Source organism: Calypte anna, chromosome 2 (genome assembly GCF_003957555.1).
Source record: "Calypte anna isolate BGI_N300 chromosome 2, bCalAnn1_v1.p, whole genome shotgun sequence".
NCBI classification, from domain to species: Eukaryota; Metazoa; Chordata; class Aves; order Apodiformes; family Trochilidae; genus Calypte; species Calypte anna.
The window spans coordinates 40,054,116-40,078,071 of NC_044245.1; the positions used below are offsets into that span (position 1 = coordinate 40,054,116).

The following is a 23,956-nucleotide window of genomic DNA, read 5'->3' on the forward strand; positions in this document are numbered from 1 at the left end:
AAACATGACCACAAAATCCTTGCCTGGTTGTACAAAGCCAGGCATTAATTACAGTAAAAACACAAGAAATAGCACAAAACAAACAATGCCTAAGCACAACATAACTACTACAAGTTTATTTTCAAGAGAGGCAAAGAACTCACACAACAGATTTCTTACCATATGATGGAGATTCTCGGCCATCCTCTCTGTCAGTTTCTTTTTCTTTTTTTCTTCTGTGATGCCTGTGCCCACGATGCCTGTGCCGTCGACGGCCCTGCTTTCCAAGTGGGACGTGAACTCCAATATACACTGCTCTGTGGCCTTTTTAAGAGAGTTTCAAAGGAAAAAAATAAGCAAAAACTGACCTTCTGCCCAAATTTAATGTATTAGTAAAAACAAACAAACCCAAAAGAAACAAAAAAAGCCAAACAAAAACACACAAAAGCAAAAAAACAACACAAAACAAAAACAAACAAACAAAAAACCAAAAAAAAAAGCCCCACAAAAAAGCCCCAAAAAACCCTCGGAAAAAAAACCCAAAACAACAAACAAAAACAAAAACCAAGGAGTTTGACAAAAAGAAACCCAAAAGCATTTGGCAAAACTACCTTTAGTGAACTAGTATTACCATTTTTTTTTCTGTCCTCCCAGGCATCAAAAAAGTAGAAGTACTCATTGCCCTGATAAGCCGAGTAAGATTATGGACCAATTTTAAGAACTCAGTTGTGAAGCCAAGTAACACAAAAACACGTTTTTATGTAACACTGAAAGAAGCTACTTGATAAACATCACGGGAGGTCAGAGAAATTACATGATATTCCTTGTTCACACAAATTTGTATTGGAATAGTTGTTATAACACTAACATGTCACATCCTGGTTCAATTTATGAACTTCATTAATAAAGTATCTATTGTTTAGAGTCTGCAAGAAGTCTTCTCTGTTTGAATTAACTGCCAACATTTCTTCAAGAAGTCAGTGACACATCTAGGTGAGCCTGATGTTCAGCTATGCTGAATTTACCATCAGTTACAGTGCACAGATGTAACTAGTATTTGGAAATGTATGCTAAAAAACCAGACACTTTAAGAAGGCTGAGGTCTCCTATTCTATTTTTAGAAACCAAAAAAAATTAGGTAGCACATAGTACAATTAATACAAACCGCTTTTTAAAACATGCACTTATAACATCTTGGTTTTCCTTTGACTTTTCACATTAAGGCAATAGTAGCATCAAGAGCTTGGCAAAAGAAATCCATCATCAGACTGCTACAAGCATATTACTACCATGTGTCCTGATTTAAGGGTGACATGGAGATAGCACATACAATAACTTTTTCAATTCCTTTTTAAACAAACAATCTCAGGAAGACACACATTAACTATAAGCCTGGAAGTTAACACTAAATACTTTGTTTCATAGTGTAGAAGATATTACAGAAGACTGACATTAGCAAAAGGAAAAAGGAAGTTGTTTTCCAGTTCTTAGGGAGATGCACATTTATAAAAGACAAGCAAGCCCTAGGGTTGTTACTGTATGCATACAGAGACATACATGTGTCTGTAGCACACACACACACACTGACTGCATTAAGATTACTGACAAGTTCCAGCAATTACAGGGCTTTAAAGAAATAAGAAGTGGTTGTATGTCAAACTTGCTTTCCAATAAAAGCATCTCTAAGCTCAGGAAGATACATAAAACTTCTGTAAAGCAGTATATTTGCACCACTACTTGAGTAAAAAGACTAAGCAAATATCAGTAATAATGCATGAGTAAGCTCCATGTTTAATTAACTTGGCCAGGGTTCCTTTTTATATTGCAAGGCCTCATTCTTGACAGACTTCCAACATTAGTTTTATTTTGAGTCAACTGATTGGCACAACAACCAAATCTGAAATCAAGTATATTAAAAGCTATTTGTTTGCATGTAAGAGTAGAAAACAGATTAATTTGTGGAAGCATTCATCAGGCCTATTTATAGAGAGAGACTTCTTTTTTGTGAGATTCTTCCAACAAGAACACTCAGCACCCCTGCCAGGCAGCCTGACCTCCACCCTCCACAACTAATATACACAATACAATTGCCAGGGAAATGAATGCAAATGTGACAACTACACTTAAATCAATGCACATGATGTACAAAAAGACTACAGGGCATCATTAGCAATGCCCACAGTATTGATACCATCATGATCCAATAGTCTTATGTGTATGAAAAGCAGCACTTCTCTAGGTTCAAAAGTAGCTGCACTTCCCCACTCAAAGCTGCCTGTTGCAACCAGCTGACCCGCCACTCCCTGCAAGTGCTGTTATCATCCCTGTTAGGAATTTTGAGTGTTTTTTTTGTTTTTTCCTTCAAAAAGTAATTGTTAAACTATAGTTACATAAGACAAGTTTTATTCTTTGTACAAGTGCTTGATTTTTTTTTCATAGGAACTATTTTTCCTAAGAGAAATTCAAACATATTTCTAGTAAGAGAGCATTTTATCTTATCAGCTTATTCCTACTAATACAAATACTAATACTATTTTAAGCATGTATTTAATAATTGCACAATAAAAACTTGCAGATGATTTATGTCCAGAAAATTTCAGAAATCTGAAATGAAGAATTTAATTACTGGAAAATTAGGACTTCCACATTTTGTTCTCTTGCTCTTCCTGTAAATTAGACCAAAGATTCCACACTGCTTTCTGTACTAAACAACAAAAAAAAATCCTGTATAATTCTTTCAAGAGCTCCCATCTTAAACAATCTACCCTGCTACAGCAACAATTAGCACTTTTGATGGTGTGATCATTGCCATAGTCAAAGATCACGCTGCTGCATGGAGGAGAGGTAGAACAGGAAAACAAGAAGTCTGTATCTCCTATTACAAAACTGCAACCTGATTGAAAATTTTTTGCAGTGGAAAAGTTTGGAGAGGGGCAGACAGTGACAGTTTGCAAAGGGAAAGGTAAAAGCTGGGGAAAAACTGAGTTGAAATCAGAAATGGAAGTTGTTTTTAAACAACCTGTAACCATAGCGATCTGCTTTCCTACCCAAAATGCACTGACCTCTTTCAAGCTAACACTCTGCCCACCTTTTTTTTTTTCTTTTCTCAGACATTCATAATCAAAGACATCTCCACTAGTACCTAGAAAATTCATAACTACTACTGCTGTATACATCATCACCACAATTACCCAGAAACATGTTTCAGGGATATTCAATGCCAAAAGGCAAAACTGCACCACTTAAGTTGGACAAGGCTTAACCTTAATTCTAACTCCTCAAAGGACTGAGAAATCCTCTGGAAATAAAGCAGCTATGTACTGAGTAGGTCTGTGTTGCCTTAAGTATCATTATTCAGACAGGAGTAATTAATGTCTGCAGACAGTCAGATGAAAGATTTACTGACAAAAACAAATTTACAAGGAAAAAAAAACAAAACCAGAGGGTTTTTTTTCCCTTTATTGCCAATGAATTCAGCAAAGTTCCCTTCACTCCGAACAAAAAAAAAAAAAAAAAAACAAAGCCACAAAGACAAGGAAAAAAGCTAACTCTAGAAATGCTGAAATTTGTATTACTATTATCAGTGTTATTTCTAAAAGGAACACAACCTTTTACTTGTATATGGTTTTTTTCAAGTTTGAAAGGTTCAATTATGTGACCTTCAAAACTTTACTCACACCAACGTCTGTACCACAGTACCACACTCAAGCAAAGCTTGTTATGGAATTACTTTAAACCAATCATCAAGAGAATTAGTAGACTGCCCAATACTATATTTAGTAATACAAAGCTCAGGAGATAATTGTTCATTTTAATCTAACATGACTTTATCCAAGCTTAGCTGTTCAAATCCACCAAGAGTATTTACTACTTAAGGTCCTTATCAGCATGAAACAAATTTATATGTTAGGAGCTTCCTATATATCTCCATCACATGGCTGCTCTGAAAGTCAGATGAAATCAAGTCCTATAAAATTGATAGAATAGAAAACACTCATTATTTCCCTTGATTTCTCCTCAAAGTGCCTAAGAAAATGGTAATAGAAGACTTCTAAAGTCTGAGAGAGATCAAAAACACATTCAAAATATGCTCTTATGTGGCAACCCTGCAAGCACGGTTCCACAAAGAACTTTCTACCAAGATAGATGCCTTTTAAGTTTTCTACAAAGAAGTATATTCTTCCCCATGTTAATAAGGGGAGGAGGCAAAGAGACTCAAGTTAGCATCTATGTGAATTCTCAAATCATGTTATATAGAGATTTAAACTGCGAAGATCATACATTGATTACAGTTTTAAGGGGCAACTGGAGGTGGGCTATTCAGCACAATCTTGTTCAACACAAAGCAAACTTCAAAGCTGAATCTGGTTTTTTGATGAGGCTGTTACAAATGACAACCAGCCAAGCTTTGAGTGTCGTAAGAACAGAGACTCCAGAGCCACTCCAAGCATCCTATTCCAATGAGTAGCAACATTCTGCATGAAAAAAATTTCCCAGTATCCCATCAGCACTTCCAGTACAGCATCCTGTGTGTGCTTCCTGCCACCCTTTCATTATACACCTCCAACAAGAGGAGAAATCTTTAGAGCTACCCGAAGATTGATCAATTATTTTAAAGTCTTTATTTAATCAAATAATGTCAATCTGTCTTGTCCCAGTGTGGAGCATTCCAGTATGGAAAACCTGGAGGATCTGCATTAGAGAACCTAATATGCTCCTGAAGACCAGAAAACAGGAAAAAAGCAGCTGTGGGAAAAAACTAACAAACACTATGTGCTGTTCTATCTTTTATCTCGCATCCCCAAACACATAACTCTAAACTAAACATTTCAATATGAACAGTTGTCTTTTAGCTTATTTTATTAATCTCTCACACAAGACCTTCCCAAGAAGCAGTCAGATTATTTTCTAAGGTATTAATGTAGTAAAAGCAATTATAGAATATTTTAATATAATTGTGGTCTTCCATGCATTAATAAAAAAGCCCTATGATTATCAAGCATTTTTTTCTGTGCTTGTTTAAAATAACTACTTGACAAAAATTCCCTCGCTTTCAGAGTGAAACATCTGAAATAAAAATTTCTATCCAAATCTGTAAAAAGGAGTAAAGAAAATTCTTTACTGGGACCCAAAGAGACATAGCTGGGACCCAAAGGTTATCTATCCCCAGTGCAGTAGATTTTAGTATCTGTTAAACCTCCTGGGCTCTATTCTGAAATCTCCTGTTGCTCCTGGTAATTAGGTGCTGTTGACAACATGCTTATCATACCAAAACACATGGGAGAGATAAAACTGAGAATCCCGGAATCATCGAATGCTTTGAGTTGGAAGGGACCTTCAAGATCATCAAGATCCAACCCCCCTGTATGGGCAGGGACACTTCCCACTAGACCAGGTTGCTCAAAACCTCATGGCCTTGAGCACTTCCAGGGAGGAGGGAGGCATCGACAACCTCCACAGGCAACCTATTCCAGTAACTTAGTACCCTCATGGTGAAAATTTTTTTCCTAATATCTGACCCTTATCTACCTTCTTTCAGTTTAAAACCATTACCCTCTCTGGTGAAAATCTCCACAGCAGCTATCCTCTAGCCCCCTTCATGCACTGGAAGGCTAAGGTCTCCTCAAAGCCTGCTTTTCATTAAAAATCTGATCACACATCTCCTTTGTACAACTGCCACACACGTCTTTAAATGGCTCAGTTACACCACAAGTGTATGTATTTCCTTATAGTTTAAGATCTAAAAATACTAGAGGAATTCTTGCCTCATGTAAGGGTTACCCCTCCTGACAAAGCCTCAAACTTTCACACTTTCTTTAGAAAAAAAGATGCACTGAGAATCTTTTTTAAAAAATCATACTTTTAAAAAGTTTTAACTGCTGTGGAACATCAGCTTTCAGTGAATTACAAATAGAGAAGTGATCCATCCAGAAAGACTTCTGACTCCCATCAAGTCACAGGTCTAGCCAAGTTTGGGAACAACTAATTTTAAAAAGGATTAAAAATAGTATGGTAAATGTTATGGAAAGCCATTAAGGAACAATGGGCAGCAGAGTCAACTACCATCTCCTATTTCTTCTGCCTCATCTCAAAAAAATTTAACTTGAGCAATCTGAGGCTATCAAGTCAACTTGAAAGTTTTACATTTCAATTGGTGTTGTTTGGCAGAACTTCAGTTTCATAGCCCTACTACTCGAATAACATTTTACATATGTTGCAGATTATCAAACTGCAGTTAGCTACCTTTTTACAAAATTTCTGACAGAACAGAAACCTTACGTAATGCTCTTGCAAATAAAACAAGTTTGAAAACAATAATTAAGTACAAGTAAAGGTATTATCTGCTGCAGATGTTCTCATGAACTCATTCAAGTTTAAACACAGACTGACTTTGAAATAAACATCACTAGAGGAAGCAGTATGATTGAACAGTTTTGGCTGTTCCATCAGATAATCTAACCTTACTTGTTAGAAACTGTAACAACTCAAAGTTCTACTGACTCAGTAGGGCCTTCTGCCTCTACAAAAAGCAGTTGAATATTGAAAAACTTAATACTTTGTTGCATCACCTCCTTTTTATTTATATATTTATTGTGTAAGTACTCTTTATACATAGTATTTACATAGAGATCTTATCTTACCAATTTAAAGTGGAAAAGAAGCATAGCTAAAATGAATTTTATAATCCCCTACACATATATTCCAATTCCCACGCAGAAGTCACTGAAATTACTGAAGTCTACACTTCCCAGAAAACAACCTGTAGATCATATTAAATGGATCTAAGTCATTATGAAGGCTGACTTCTCTAAGAATGTTTTCCTTACTTTAAAGCAGAATACCACACACATCATACATATACCATACAATGCCTTCAGAAAAATTAAATTAAAACAAACATCCAATATATGCAAAAATGCTGGCTTAGTTTCAGTATGAACATAATTACTCAGTCCTAATTCAGCCAGAAAGATGGCAAAATTGGATTAACATCTTCTTTAGCAAGATAAATAGCCTGTTCACAGCCACTCACCAAATGGGTTATGCAGAAGGGTTCCCTAGCTGTGGATACCACTCCACAAATAAGAAAGAAACATGTCTTAAAGACACTCCTCAAGAATATCAGTTTGTAGAATAATAAGTAATTTCCCGCATAAAGAGGAAGACAACAGTGGTAACAAAACTGCTAAAAAAAATGTTTAGGCTTATACTATTGTTATCTAGCTAAAGAACATGAACTTTGGGGTGCACTGGTCTATGCTTCTTTTTATACTTAGCTCTTTGTTAGACTGCCATCAGGAAGTGTCATAACATAAAAAAGAAAAAAAAAAAATCTCCCTTCTCAAGTAACTTACTTCAAGTTTCACTTGCCAGGAGCTTAAAGGATGTCTTTCCAGTAATTTCTAAGCAATCTGACATGCAATTAAAAATTTCAGAATTTATAGACTTTTTAAGTACTGTATTTGGCAGAATCAGAAGCAACGTCTAAAAATGTTCTTCTAGAAATAACTGCCAAAAGCAATGATACATCAACACTGAAAATTGTGTCTGGTCACTTTTTGGTACCCTATTGAGTTTTATGTCTACACAATCAGGTTGCCAAATTTCTCTCCCAAAAGGCAGTCTGAGAACAGTTTGTTAAAGATTTTCCTTTGTGATGAACACTACAAAACCCAATAAATTAAGGACAATTTTGCTCTCTACACAGAAGTCTGAATAATGCATAAATAAGCATTTATGATATAATGCATAGTAAGTTGTAAGGAACTTACTTGCCTGTTGACTGTATAAATGCAGGACTCACATAGCAAAAAGATAACTAAATTTTGAATAATCTTGTGATGAAGGTGTACCAAAGCAGATGAATTCTAAAATTCACTTAAGATTGGATTAAAAATCCTACTAGGAACACATCCTCAGTTTTTGACTTCCAGAGAAGACCTGGACACAGCTAACATTTACTTCATGGAACACAGTAATAAGCAAAATCTTGGAAGTGCCAGCAGCTACTATGTCCTGTTGTGTTACATATGTTTACAGGCTTTGTACAAATCGTTTTATTGAAAGCTTTTACAGAAATTATTTATGGGTTTTTGAACAGTTGCAATTTAGATGCATCTAAAAAGCAGAATAACAGTCAATCAGCCTTTTAAAAAAATCAATCTTAGTATAGTAAAAGTTGCCATTTAAGTTCTTATTTTCCCAAAACCCTTTACAGTACCCAAATTTCTTACTACAAGTAACACGTTAAACTGCACAACACTTGCAGAGCACGTTTTCCACTCGGATATAAAATATTCATTTCTAGGAGGAAAAAAAATGCAGGATAATTTAATTACCTGTTCTTACCAAGTAAGATTAACTGAAAAGCACTGTTGTTTTCTTAAAAGGAAAAATAAGGCTCTAAACCATCCAGGTGCCAGAGGTAACAGGCTGACTGGAAATGTAAACACTGCTTACACCTGCCACAGGATAGTGTGAGAGTAGAGCAGCTATTAAGTCATCTTAGCTCTTGGACTTATGCCAGAGAAAACAAGTCTGCTGAGACACATGCTTAACCTTAGACTGTTTTTGGAACAAGAGTTTTGCCATGTGTAAACTCCTTATCATTGCTGGGCCAGCAACTGGCCTTCTAAGAATAACAGAACCTATCTTTCTTTTCTTAAACTGTATCTAGTAAACATACCCTCAAATCAAGGTGGAAAACTACACATTTTCGAAGATAGGTTCTGAAAATATCAAGCAAAGCATACTAAGTTAAGGTTTTAGAGAGCATTCCTTAAACATGGTTCTTAAGAGAAAATGATTTTTAGGAGATGGCATGAAATACCTCTACCATTACTATTCTTGCCTGACTTCCAGCTCCAGCCTTGCTTTGTTATTACTCTAATACATTGGAGCTCAAAGAGTCTGGCATCAAGTTAAGAACATTAGGTGCTCTTAAAACTGTTATTTTAAGATGTTATTCCCCTTACTAGCTGTTCTGTAAACTGACGTTTGTTATTTCAAAGTAAGTCCCTAAGAGCAGTACCTTTATTTAGTACACACACAGTCTGCCCACAATTGCAATTTACCATCTCCACCCATTTCTCTTTTACAGGAATAGAGTAACAAAACAAGTAGACTGGGCCTAACCTTTCTAACCTAAACACACTGTCACTCTGGATATGTACCACACTTTCACAGCCACCATAAATAGAATGCAGAATTTGGGAAGCCCTAACTCCAATATCTGTTTTCCCCTTTAACATCTGGCCCTCCAGAAATTAGAAGTATCCAATATTGACAAGACCAAGAAACCTTTGCTTTAGGATTAGGTAGCAGCAGAATTATTTCTGCTACAACACGAAACCAATCAATGTTAGTTTGCACAGGCTTTAAAGCAGCTAAATGTCACCTTCTAAAGGCTTGGTGCTTCATATCATAGCTGAACTGTATTAACTGCTTGCTGCCTCTTCTTGTAAATGACAGCACAGATTTCTGGACAGTTCCAAATTCTGAGAACTCTTTTTCAAGTCACCAAGAAAAACAAATTGGAAGACTGAACTGAAATGGTTTCAAACATTAAAAACTCAATCCCTAATTCTTGACTATAGGTTTTCCTAAGCCTGCAAGAAAATGTTCACAAGTTAGAATGAAAAATTTTTCTATCCAGAGTCTTTCTCCTACTCGCAACAAGCGATTAATTTTCTCCCCTAGTAGGGTTTTGAATACCAGAATTAAAAATTAAAACCTAAAAATCTCACACACTTATTTTAATCACAATAAGTTGTGAATAGTGATCTCATAAATGGATGAGATTTCTCCTCCAGAACAACCTGAATCTAAAGAATATCTGTTGTTGAATCTCAGAGAAGGTAACTATATGAGTCAAACAACTGTATTTGCACACCTTTCTCTTTCATCCAGGAAAGGAAATACTTCTTGTTCTCCCTTTGGAACAATCTCCACTGCTGAAAGTCAAAACACATACAATTCCTCCCTTTCCCAATTCTACTATTTTTGAAACAATTTTTTTAAAAGTGGGGAGGAGGGGGACGGATGGGACATGACACCCATTTTCTTACAAATATTTAAGATACAAAATACATGTAATTGCAAAAAATAATTTGTACTTACATATGGGAAATATGTGCCTATGTAAGCTTCAGATATCTGATAAACCTACTGGAATACATCTATCTTGTCAGATACTTCTTAACAGTTATTCATTTAACCTCTGTATAGCCAGCCCTCTCTCGCATTGAGACACTTGGACTGGGTCACTCCAAGGAGAGTGAAAGGCAGCCAAGGGAAGGTAAGGCTGCATGGCTAAGAGCTGGGTGAGAACCTTTACAACTCTTCATCTCATCCTTTTAACAGCTGTCATACTGACTCAGCTACTCAGCTACTAAGGTTTGACCTTAATTTATTCTTTGGCCGTGAGTAAGATTGGGGTATTTTTCACAGTCAGCAACACAAGTCATTAAACTGCTTTAAGCAGCCTAAGAACCCCCTGCCCTTCCTAGGCAGGGTCTCCTGTAACTTCAGCATTGTACCAGATGAAGCACTCCTGCAGTTGTGCCATAAAACAGGCTGGGGCAGTGATCTGGCTCCACATCCCCAGGTCATTCCTACCTCCTGGTCGAGGCATTACAGCTCATGTCACATTACAGCTGAATGTCTACTTCCCCTTAACCCTGCCTCCCTGCAAAACCCACATGTTTTTTCTGGGTCACCTCCCAGAGATAAGCAGAAGGAGGAAGTGAAGGAGGAGACAGCTTAAATCTGCACTGAAGATTTAACTACAGAAACAGACTCAGCTGTGGTTTCACCACAGTTCAACTCCATCTCAGTTGGCGTTGCTGCAGCCTCTACCACAGCATCTCTTAGCCTCATCTTCACAGCTCTGCTCAGCACTGGCACAAATCCATCAGTGTGGCAAATTGGTTTGGGCTGCTCAAACCCTGAGAGCTTTCTTACTGTTCTCCTTTGTCAGGAGCACTACATTTCTGCTGTCTTAACATAGTTAACTAGGCTTAGGGTACCATCAGACAAGCAAAAGCGTCAGTACAAGGCAGAAAGCAGTAATAGACCGAAGGGAACAGAGTAAGAACGTGGCTACAACAGCAACAACTCTAATAAACTTTAAACTGTCTCATTAGACCTACACAGCATAAGAAAATCTGACAGCAACCTAAATCAACTTTTCTCAGCTGGAAACTGCTGCTGTAATGGCTCTCCAGTGTTCTGAAGCAGCAAGTCAGTACTATGAGATATTGCTACTGAATGAATCTATTGATAGTCTTCTAGAATTCTGCAAATGTTAATTAAGCTTCAGAGCATTCTAGGCGAAAAGGAAATAAAGATATTAACACTGGATCTCCACAGATTTTTCCTCTGACATCACTAAGGAGCATCCATGAATCTTCATCCACTCTACTCCCTTTTCAAATCAGTATAAAACTGTATCTTATGTAAATTAGATACTTAATCTAACTCAATGCCATTTTCATTTCTACATGGAGGATTCTGAATCAAGTAATAAAGACTAATAGGGTTCTTGAATGCTTCAGCTGACCGCAGATTGCAGAATATACAGTTTACCCATGGACCTAAGAAGCACTATTCTGTTCAGATTGTCAGTATTTCAAGGGCATGACCACACTCACAAGGACAATTCACTTTCAAAAAACAAAACAAACACCTCCCTCACGGTCCCTGTTCCCTGAGTTTTGACTCTGCAGAACTTGACATTATTCCTGCTGAGAAATTACTTACCAAGAGCAAAAATTTTTTCAGAACTACATCCTCAGAAGTAAGTTTTCCTTGGAAAGCTTCATAATTTGTTTTTTCTTAGTATTTTCTTTTCTGTGACAGATTTGAATAACTGAGTATTTATTAGCAGGCACAAAGATCAGCACAAGTCATTGGCCATTCACTGTTTTATCTCCTATAATTTCACTATGGCCATAAAATTTTGATTCCTTTTAGCAACACTGATTGCAACCAAAGGAAAAAAGATTCATTTTTTGAAAACCAAGGCAAAAAACGCATGTTAAGCAAACAGAAAAACACCACAAACAGCAAAAAATGCATGTTAAGAAAACAGACAAACACCACAAACTTACTCTCTAGTTCTTCTTTCTCAAAGTTTGTATTGATAGTAGAGCTAATTTTGCCCATATCCACAACAGCTTCTTCATCATGACCCTGAAGAAACAAGACACAAGTTTAAGTTAAAACTTACCAGAAGTATTTTTTCTCAATTCCTAAATATTTCCTACATTTCTGAAGCTGCTTGTTATAGTTTGCTAAAACAACACATTTTCACTTCATAATCTGAGAAAAAAAAGGTCACTGAAAACCTACCCATTCTATTCTTCAAGAAAACACCAACCCATATGGAAGTAAAAACTGAGTAAATCAACAGACATGCTAAATACCATGCAATTTCCTTTTGCAATGCTCTTGATTTCATTGTATCAAGAATCAGGACATATATTTTAAGAATGCAATATCCTTGTAGTGCTACATTCAACTGCAATGAATCCACTGTTCCAAAATAACTAGCAAATTTATAAAAAAAGTAAGTTAGAGATCTTCAACCCATTCACTTAGGGGACAAATCCTGTGTGAGATTTTCCAGCACAAGTAAGCAGCTTTTGTGAAGCAAAGGTTATAGAAGGTTGGAAAAGAGTGAAGTTACACAATTTGGAGGTCCCTTCTGGCCCGACAGTTTTGGAAAGATCAAAACAACAGTTTCATTCAGGTTTCAACAGCCAGATCCTTAAACACACCCCTATCTAATTCACATTTCTAATGCACAGAAGTTAGAAAATAACAGTTGCAAGGCCATCTGTTCCGATTCTGTTACTACTGAAACCATATTACTCAAAGCAAAAGCAGGGTATTTGAATAGATACACTCAAATATGAAGTCTCTCTGAACGTGACCTTGAATTCCAATTAGCACATCACTAAAGCAGACCTTAAACACTGCCTTTTGTTCACTCTTAAAAAAAACAAACCTTAAAATAAGTGAGTAGTAGGAATCTCAATTCCATCTAAGACTTGACAGCAACACTAAAGCTGCCCTTAGCTAAATGTCTGCATTCCTCAGAATACAGTCCACTTTTAACACTCATAAATTGCAGCCTCCTGTCAGAACTCGTTCTCCAAAAGAACTGGTGCATACCCTAAGGGCAATGCTTTGCATCTAACTCTCTATAATGGCAGGATAACTGCTGAAGAATACTGTCCCTGCTCCTTCTGCTTCCTTGGGCCCACGCTGTTTTCCTTCAGTCAGATCTGTGTATCACGAAGTCAGGCATGCAAGAGCTGAAGCAAGGGAGGGTTTTTTTATGAATTTTTCATCATCTTAATTAGTTTTCCATTGATTATCTCACCACACTCACACTGCTTGTGGCCTAACAACAGCTAGATCCACTGCAAATAGATCAGTCTGATCACAGCTTCTGGCAGCAGCACACTCATGCATTTACATCGATCTATGTGGGATCTGTGATGAGGGTTTCATGAACGCTAATGGTGTAATGGTGTTGACATTCACCTGAACTTTGATCTTAAAATTGGTCGATAACACAATGCTTTAAATATAGAACAGGTTTGTCATCTTGCAGGGAAGTGACAAGGATGAAAACCAATGTACCTGTGTAACAACTGTGAGTTAAAGCATACTGTAGCAACCCCCACCAAAAAACAAAACAAAGCAAACAGAAAAACCCACAAAAACCCAACCAAACAAACTCCAACCAAACAAAAAGAGTGGCATAAGGCAGAATAAATCTCAAAAAACTAAAGGTACACAGATTCTGAGCTGTTTTCAAGGTTTTCAAGGAACACATAAACCCAATGTCACTGCTGACACTATGATACTATAGAGTGACTACCATTTAAATTTTCAGGTGATTAAACTGATGTTATGTCTGATGGGTAAATCCACCAAAATGTTACAAGGACATTTCAGAATTTCAGAAAGCATCATGGTAATACGGATGGTGGGGAAGGAGTTGTACATTCCTGTTCCCTACACACCAAAACAAAATTAAAGAACCCTCTAGAAGATGCCTTCATAATGCAACTGGCCTCAGCACTTTGATGATCATTCTTGAAGTAGGGGAAAAAAAAAAAAGCAAGCAAACAGTTGCAAAGTGAGTCTTATCTCAAGTCTTTACCTAAGAAATGTATTTTCCAACACAGCTTGAGGAAAAAAAAAAAACCAAAACAAAACAACTAAACATGCTGAAACCCAATAGCAAAAAGAGGTCAGTAAGCAGCAGCATTAAAAAGCTTCAGTTCCCAGTCTTCTGAAGCACCAGGTAAGTAAAACAAAACCTTTAACTGCATTGGTAAGGCTGTAACACTGCCAAGGAGTAGCCAAGCAGACCTTCTTTACAATTCATGTCAGTGGCACAGAAATAATTATAGGACCGCAGCACACTCCAGTTCACAGAAACAGATACACACAAAAATCATGCCCACAAATCTGGAAAACTGAAAATAGAGCCAGAAACAGATGAAGCATTACAAATCTTCTAAATTATCTTAATTATCTCTACAATATGAGAGAGAAAAAAACCCCACTATTAGGCAAACTGCTATCAAAACCTCTTTCTCAATTAGTTTTATGGTTACAGCCACAGACTGCTAAAACACCCTGTACCCAACTTTCTGCCTCTCATCCCAATAGTCCTTTTAGGACACTTGGACTCTTGCCACAGTTTTCAAGCAAGGAAGGAAGACAAAGTTTTTCTCCAGATCATATGGGCTGCTGCATACTAGTGGAAAACAAAACATACACCATGGAAAATGCAAGAGACAGTTTTATATCATGACATTTTGAAACTGTACTTGCTGTACTCCTTATGCCATGTTATTAATATTATCCTTTGCTTTAGTAACAGATGTATTTGCCAAACTTACTACATACAGAAGCAGCCTTCAAAACCACAGCATGTGAAAAGTAACATCTTTTGAGATTAGATTACAGGAAGGCATGCATGCCCTTGCAAACCATTCTATCACTATCTCAAAGTACTCAACATATGCAAAGACTCTTCCAAGAATAAAACATAGCAACCACAAGTACCATACATGCAGGCAGCATATCATTTACAGCTTTTGTTTAGAAAAATACAAAGATCATTTTAATATAACTCATTTGTGATGCCAGTAGCCAATTCCACCCTAAGATACTTAGGTCAGGTAAAAAGCCCAAAATAGTCAAACATGCCATTAAATTAGTTCCAAGCTAAAACCTTCTCCTTGCTAAAAATCACATCTGTAGAGCATAGGTTCCTGGTAATTACAGGGATGTAGCAGATCAATTTTAAAAAGAGAGAGGATAGTTTAAAACTTGTCACCTTTCCTTTTTTTTTTAGGCACAGAGAATGACTTGTCTTAGAGAACAAGGATTCCTCTGCAGTTTACCATCCATTTAATGGGAAACTTCACATACAATAAGCCCAACAGCTGATGAAGATGAGCCAAAATAAAATTTAAGACTAGCTTGGAAAGCATGTAACTTTTGAGTCAAGAGATAGAAAAACTGAGAAGAAAAAAAACCAACCAACCAAACATAAAACAAACAAACAAACAATGAAACCAAAACAAAACACAAAAGTATCAAACAAAGTGCCCCAGAGAGAGATTAAACCTTCACCTTTAGTTAGCTTGTTCACAAGATGGTCATTTATAAAAATAAAAAAATCCAGAGCACTTCAAAAAGACATAAGAAAAAACACCATGCAAAATCCTCATACACTGTATTACCATAGACTCATAGAAAGTTAGGGGTTAGAAGGGACCTCAAAAGATCACTTAACCCAACCTCCCTGCCAGAGCAGGGTCACCTACAGCAGGTCACACAGGAATACACCCAGGTGGGCACTGAATGTCTCCAGGGAAGGAGACTCCACAACCTCCCTGAGCAGCCTGTTCAGTGCTCTGTCACCCTCACAGTGAAAAAATTCTTCCTAATATTTATACTGAACTGCCTGTGCTCCAGTTTATAACCATTGCTTCCTGGGAGAAGAGACCAACCCCCCCCTGGCTACACCCTCCTTTCAGGGAGTTGTAGAGAGTGATGAGGTCTCCCCTGAGCCTCCTCTTCTCCAAGCTGAACAGCCCCAGTTCCCTCAACCTCACCTCACAAGACTTGTGCTCAAGTCCTTTCACCAGCCTACTTGCCCTCCTTTGGACCCACTTCAGGACCTCGATATCCTTCCTGAACTGAGGGGCCCAGAATTGGACAAAGGACTCCAGGTGTGGCCTCACCAGCACTGAGTACAGGGGCAGAATCCCTTCCCTGGACCTGCTGGCCATGGTGTTCTTGATCCAGGCCAGGATGCAATTGGCCTTCTTGGCCACCTGGGCACACTGCTGGCTCAATTTATGATAATAATTAATGCAATTTAGGATTGGCATCTTAAAAATACTCCTTTTAAGAAAAACATGCAATGCGAGTATTTTAGATGTGAAGTTATGGTACTTGATGAAGACATGTTTGAGAAAGTAAATCAGTTAAATGTAAACAATTTCTGGATGCTTTTATTTCTTTGATGAATTACTCTTTTTCTTCTGGTCTAAGAAAAGGCATTTTCAAATCAGGTGGCAAGAGGAATCCTATTGATATTCTGCTAAAACAAAGTGTTATGTGAAAGCCTTGTCTGTTCTGCAGCAGTTTAACAGGGGACTCATATTCATGCTGGGTGAAGTTGGGAGGGTGAGCAAACCTGCTGGAGTGTATGTTTGCAGCTCTGGCTAAATGCAAAGGTTTTACTGGTACATGTGTAAGTATTCACAAATTTGGTGTTTGGAAAAAGTATACTTAGTATATTTCATCCCAATAATCATCCCAAAATGATGAAGGGAGTGGAACATCTCCCTTATGAGGAAAGGCTGAGGGAGCTGTGTCTCTTCAGCTTGGACTTAAGCTCTGCCAGGGGAGGTTTAGGTTAGATAGTTGGAAGAAATTCTTTACAGAGAGGGTGATCAGACATTGGAATGGGCTGCCCAGGGAGGTGCTGGATTCTCTGTCGTTGGAGGTTTTTAGAAAGAGACTGATGTGGCACTCAGTGCCATGGTGTGGTAACCAGTGGTATGTGGTAGTGGATCAAGGGTTGGACTTGATGATCACAGAGATCCTTTCCAACCCGGCTGATTCTGTGATTAAGGAAAGCATTCATGTTTGCCAGAATTAAGCTGTCGACCTCCTGCAGCATGTGCTAGTTATGGTGTAGTGGATCAGCACAAATATGACGCACAGTCTATTAAACCTAAAGGAAACTTTCCACTATCATTTGCAGAAGCTCTTACCATGCAACTCACCTAACCTTACTCAGTCACACACAGGACAGACTTCAGATGGGCTTGCTGCCAAAATGTGTTGTTACTGAATAACCACTTCTATGAGATAAAACTTGTTAGCAACACATTTTAAAGGTACTTGAAATGTAGTTCAATCAATTAATTCAAGTGATAGTGATCGGACAAATGGCTGATACAGTTAGCTGCAAACCTTTGAAATGTAAGAGTAATACAGTAGTTGCATTGAGAGTAATTAGAACTCAATATTTAAAAGCATTAATTAAGCAAAGCCAAGCTTATGCATCAAGCCGATGCAAATGCAAAAAAAACCCCAAAGAACAAACAAAAAAACCCCCACAAACAAACCACAAAAAAACCACACCACCACACAACCCCAAACAAACAACAAAAACCCAATGGTGTGGGGGGCAAGCTGTTTATATCTACCTTTTTCCTTTACCAGTCTATCCCTGGCCAAGAGTTTAAAACTTCTAGTTTTGCTAAGTGTTCTACTTCAACTGCCTACAGCATCACAGTGAGCATACACATTGCTCTGTGACTGCAACTACAACCCATCCTCTCTCTGTCACAAAGAGAAAGCAAACACTTCTCCCCTTCTTGCCTCAAGACCCTATAGATACACCCCTGCCTTTGTAAAGACACCAGAGCTGGCAGACAGGGCTTAGCTCGTAGGCTGGCACGTGGCACCATCAACCAGTCCACTCAAAACATGAGCACACACACTGCTTACAGACCCAACTGGTGAACCTCTCTACCATGCTACTGGACATTTATTTACCAATTTCTGCACATTTTTCATTCTTTCATCATGAGTACATACAAGCAAGTTAAGCTGGATCAAACCACCCATGTACCACAGCATGCTGCCTTACAGAGGATACAACAAGAAAGGCCTACAGCAACTACACAATAAACCTAGAAATCAACACAAATAGAATTAAAACTGGTGGCTTGACCTAGACCTAGGAAGAATAGTTAAAGCAGCAGGGTTGTTTGTATCATCAGCCCTCACTTTGTTGGATCTGCATTCAGAAGACATTTGACAGCCATCAAGTCTTCATTAACAAAATAGTAAAATTAAATACAGATTGTCAATATTGAAAAATAGAAGTTTGCCTGGAAAAACAAATTAAAACCTTCATTTTCAACACACATCTCAACTAAAGAACTACAAAATGTAATTTTGCAACTGTTTTCCAGATTTATGTATGGAAATACAAAAAAATTTATTTTAATTGAACTTTTTTTATTATAGATATATACACATGCAAACTCATGTGTTTTTTTCATACAGCTACTGAAACATATTGGTCAGAATAATAAGAATGACAATTCATTTTCACAGCAGCAGTGCCTATGTGGTTTGCTTTAAAAGTCTGGTTTTCTGTTCTAAACACGCATAAAAAAAACCCAAAAAACCACACAAAGAATAAACCCACAAAAAAAAAAAAAAAAAAAAAAAAAAAAAAAAAAAAAAAGCAGCTCTCTGTGACTACTATATGCAGTTCTGAATGACAATCATTCCACCTGTGGCAATCATCAGCACAAGGTCTATGATATAGCTGTCCCACTGCTACTCATACAGAGCACCAAAGAAGCCTTAGCTAAGAGTCAGTAAATTAGGAAGGGCTTTTTGACATGGTTCACCTGCAGGGATAACTAACAGCAGCACTTGGTAAGTTCTAAATATATTATTTAACATTTCTGTCAGATTGATTCTGCTTTTAAACCAGATGTAAGATGAGACTGTGGTGGGCATCTACAGTTGCTGCCTCCTTGAAGGACAGTCAGGCTATGAAAAAAATCAAAATTCTTCCTAAATAGTAATTAGTGAAGATATTTCTCAGGTTATTAAACACTCTTCAACTGAACAGCAAAGCAGTTCTACAAATGCATTTGAACCAAGTTCTTTGGCCTCAGTACTGGTCTATGCAGGAATATAGTATCAGAGGCTGTGAAGTGATGAAACTCTACCAGTTCTAAATCTATCTAGCACATCAACCTAACAGACAAAGGAAAATGCACCAAATATAAATGGACCCTGTCTGATTTTGCTGGCATGCAATTTTTAGCTGGCCTTACCCTCTAAATATATACAGATGAGAGTAGAGTTAATAAAAAATGACAAACAAACACTTGCCAGGTTTAAAATAGGAAGCATACCATATTGATGGGTTCCCCCTTGGGTTTATTTGCTACAGAAACAGTTGCTTTACAGATTTTCTTTGGTTTTGGCTTTGGGTTGTTTTGTTTTTCCCTACTATCAGAGCAGTGGACATTTCTCAAGCACTACAGAAAAGACTCCAATACAGGTGAAGGGTTTGGTGATGCCACACCACCCTCCCCCTTTTCGATTTTTATCTGTGGTTATACAATTACTATTATTATACAGCTAGCCTCAAATGTAAATGAAAATTTCCCCTAATCAAAGCAATACTCAGGGCCTCATGGAAAGTTCTGAGGCTTAGATTTCAGCAACACCATAGCTATAATGAAAGGCACTAGGAATACATAGAGAAGCTTTTCTGGCCTTCTAATACTCTAATTAACTGCTCAGCTTACCCTACTAAATACATCTGACCAACTTGCTTCTAGGACTTACAAAAGACCACCCTTCAGTTTGGACAATTATGTCCAGCACACATCAACACAATTCAGTAAGATTCTCCAGAAGTTGTGTTTTACTTTTCCAAAAATGTATGTGAAAGACAGTAAAGATGTGTATGAGATACTTAATTAAAAAAAAAAAAACCCACAACAAAAAAAATCACAACCAAAAATACCAACACCAACTAACACATACACACAGAAAAAAAACAAAACCCACCCTCACTACACTTTTGGAAAAAAAGATATTAAGATATTGCAAACATGTTAATGTTTTGCTTCCTCTACAGTTATCATTTAATGTTTATAAAGAATTTTATTTCAGTGGTTCTAGCAGGCACTACTCTTACTTGCGTGCCCAGCATGCAAGACAAGCCATTTCCCAGTCAAATCAGAGACTGGTCTTCAGACAGCAAACACAACGTGCTTGTGTTAATCAGATCACAAAATGAAATTAGGAGTTAAAACAAAGAAAGAAAAGGAAGAATAAACACTGTCAAGAGACTGATCTGAGTACGGATTGGCTGCCAGTTAATGCATGCAGCAGCAAGCTGTAAAAAAACCAAAAAAACAAAAAAAATGTTAGAATGGACACAAGAAAAAGTGATTACTTAATCAGTATTATGGCATTACTACAATGCAAGAAAATATTTGACTAAATTAAAAAGCCTGTTTTGAATTCAGCCTGAGTGTTCTGCAAGCCAGAAAATTTACCACCACACACAGTTAGCAAATAATGTCACCAATCCAACACAAGGTATCAAGTTGCATATCTAACATTACAGTAATCATTTTACAAAGTTGCATTTATCACTGCCTCACAGGACCAATTTCATTCAAAAAAAATTTCACAGCTCCATTCACTTCAATTGCTAAAATTACAATCTAAAAAAATAAAACCAGTTTCCCAAACAGAAGGTTCTCTAAATTTTTATAGCATAACACAGTAGTGAGTCAAGTATATAGCTTATAATTTGCACTGCTTTATTAAAATTTGAATAGTCTTGTGCCTGTACTATGCAAAATAGCAGAACCTTCATAACAAGTAACCTCAGATCTTTGCCCAGTCTTCAAGGCACAAGTGTGCTTGATAGATTCCTGTGTCCACAGCTGAAGGTACCAGAGCACCACAATGAAAGTCAAAGTCAATCACTGTACTACAGAGACCCAAACAAGCAGGACCACTGCAACCAGACACATTTTATCATGTCTAAACAGAACTCTTATTTCTTATGCTTACAAAAGGAATAGAAAATTTCGTGGTTATCTTGCAAAATTTAAACAAACCAGTTCAGGGCTCTTTCAAGTCTTACACTACAGCAGAATTCCATCTCAAATTTTTGTTTGAAGTTGTAATCCCTGTTACACATTGCATTGCAGTGAATGGATAAGACTACCAACAAAAGAACTAAGCAGAAGTTTCAAACACTAATACTAAAGTTTACTCTGTCATCGTAGAAATCCCAAAATGCAGTCTGATAGCTGTCCCCCTGAAGTCTGAAGAAAACACCATCTCCATGAACATTCTACCTTAGTCACAGAGCTCACCATGTTTTGGTTGGTTTTTTTGTTTTGTTTTGTTTTGGGGTTTTTTTGTTGGTTTTTGGGTGCTTGGGGGTTTTTTGTTTTGTTTTTTTCAGGAACAATCAATAAACTATTTCAAGATTATTTACCAGAAACCTCCCTACTACACTTGCACAGAATTACTCAAAGACACAGCTGATAACCTTCAAATTAAGAAAAGACGACTCCAAAAAATGCAATGGGAAAGAAAAGAAAAAAAAAAGAACCACACAACAAAAACACCTCACACTCAATCACTCTGAAAATCTGGTCGAATACCCTCGCGATTCTAATAGCACATTTTCCTTCCCACTTAAACCAGTTACTATGATTACACAATTCTAGCTACACAGAGGACACCTTCCTTAGTACAGAAATCTCTCCTTCCACTACTATTTCTGCCAGCAGATCTTTGAAAAATTTCTTCTACAACCAGTAAGCCTAAGGCAGCACACCGCTCTGAGCCACAACCCCTAAGGATCACTTGCATCACAGCACATCTAAACTATTATTAAGTTACCCAGCTGCTGTTTACATACAGGTTGCGTTTCCTCCCCCGGCCGAGCTTCTTCCATGCCGATGCGCAGGGACGGAGAACGCCCTTCTAGGAGACCCTGTAATGAACCTCCCGGGAGGGCAGAGACTGCGCATACATGACTGCTACAGCTCTGCTCTGCCTGACACTGATGTACTCCGGGAAATGCCCTAGAGCCAATCACTGCCGCCTCGGTCTCCCATCTCCCAGGCCCCTCGATCGCAGCTACCGCAGGGTCGCACAAGACGGGGATGCTTTCCATTCCAGCTCGGGGGATACCAAAAAAGGAACTGAAATAAGAGGCAGTGACTTCACATCTGCTGCATTAACAGCAGTAAAGAACAGCTCCAAGGTTATATTTTTGCTTTGGTCCTAGGCTTCGCTACAGAATGAAAGCTCATTTGTACCTCGGCTCCCAGAACACAGTGACCCAGAAGTCAAACATCTGCTCTGTGTGTTTCACTGAAATACTGACTACTCACAGCAAAGTAGCTCTTTTTTCTTTCTTTTTTTCTTTTCTTTTCTTTTTTCTTTTTTTTTTGACATAAGCCATACATTCTTCTTCAGCAAAATAAACAAAAAAAAAAATCTTTTTTTTTTCCTTTTGAAAAGGTGAAAACCCATGCTATTGGCTGCCATTAATTTCATGCCTCCTTCCAGAATAAGACAGAATATTCAGATATAATATGAGTAGCTAAGTTCTATCATTGCATAAGCCAAACTTAGAAAAATGAAACCTCCACTCTGGAAGATTAAATTCGGAGCTTCATTCCACTCTCTCCCTCTTCATCACTGACATACCTTAATCTCTGTGCCCCATCAGGAAACAGCAGCTCCTTAGGGCACTATCTATAACTTAACCATCATGACCTGACACTATCTTCCTTGGTTTTGTTTTGGAGGGGGTTTTTTCCATCTTTCATTCCTACTTCTGGTATGATGAGAACCCTGGTAATGAAGCTGCACTAGTGCCACCCCAATCAACAAGTGACCCAACTTGGACAAAACAAAACAGCACACTGTTCATAAACTCGGGGTAAATACCACCAGCCAAAGAAATGTACTGTGCAAATGTGAAGATGGTATTTATCACCTAGAAGTTCAGAAATTAGAAGATCACATTCAGTTCCCCTCACTGCCTCTCTCAGTCCAGAAAATTCTCTAACCATAGACTAATAGAAGTATTCTCAGATAGTGCTGACAAGAGAGTTTAAAAGTAGTTTGTTTCCATTCTGTAAATAGATTTAACTAGTGCGTGGAGCTTTTCATTTCTAAGCTACTTAAGAGCTCTGTTGATAGGTGTAAATCACTGCAAGCTTTCTCAACAAAGCATCCTAAACTAAACCTATTCTTTTCCTAAAGCAGAGCAAAAATTCATACGGTTCTTCTGCTACTCGGATGAATACTGAAAGTTGTTGAACAGTGTTCTGGTGGCTCTCCCACACTTTTACACAGTCTTACTTACAGAAATCAATACCAGAAGTAGTTCAGTTTCTGAAAGTACAAAGTTGCTTTGTTCAGGTTGGACTGGGAGAAGGCTGTCTGCTGTGACAGAAGAAGGGAGAGGACTGGGAGCCTCACCTTGGATTTTTTATTTTTGGGTTTTTTTGTAAAGAACATGTGGCCTGGAAACTTTAAAAAAAAATAAACAACAAACATCTCTTCCTAGTCAGTAGTCAACCAATTCCTACTTAATAGTCACACAATCTTAGAACAATGCAACAATAAAAAAAAATAATCAGAAGCTCTCTCAAAAAAATACAGAAAACCAAGAACTTGAACACATACAGCCATCTGAAAAATACAACATTCTAAAATATAAATATAAAGTTGGCTTTTTTCAATCAGATGGAAGGTTCTGTTTTAAGTCCTATACCAAAATGCTTTGTGAATAAATGTCTGCCCTTACCTAAGAATGAACACCAGGGAAAAGCTTTGCATC

At 37.6% G+C, this 23,956-nt stretch overlaps 1 protein-coding gene across 1 annotated transcript in view; it reads right to left on the reverse strand.

The window, feature by feature from the left end:
* The window catches only part of SLC4A7 (solute carrier family 4 member 7), a 61,449-nt gene extending 39,351 nt beyond the window's left edge, over positions 1–22,098 (reverse strand). The window contains exons 1-3 of the mRNA XM_030445059.1: positions 22,019–22,098; positions 12,090–12,171; positions 160–303 (exon numbers count right to left, since the gene is read on the reverse strand). Of these exons, the coding sequence (XP_030300919.1) occupies positions 160–303; positions 12,090–12,171; positions 22,019–22,054 (262 nt within the window). The 5' untranslated portion in view covers positions 22,055–22,098. The remainder of the gene's footprint in view (positions 1–159; positions 304–12,089; positions 12,172–22,018) is intronic.
* Positions 22,099–23,956: the final 1,858 nt, after the last annotated feature.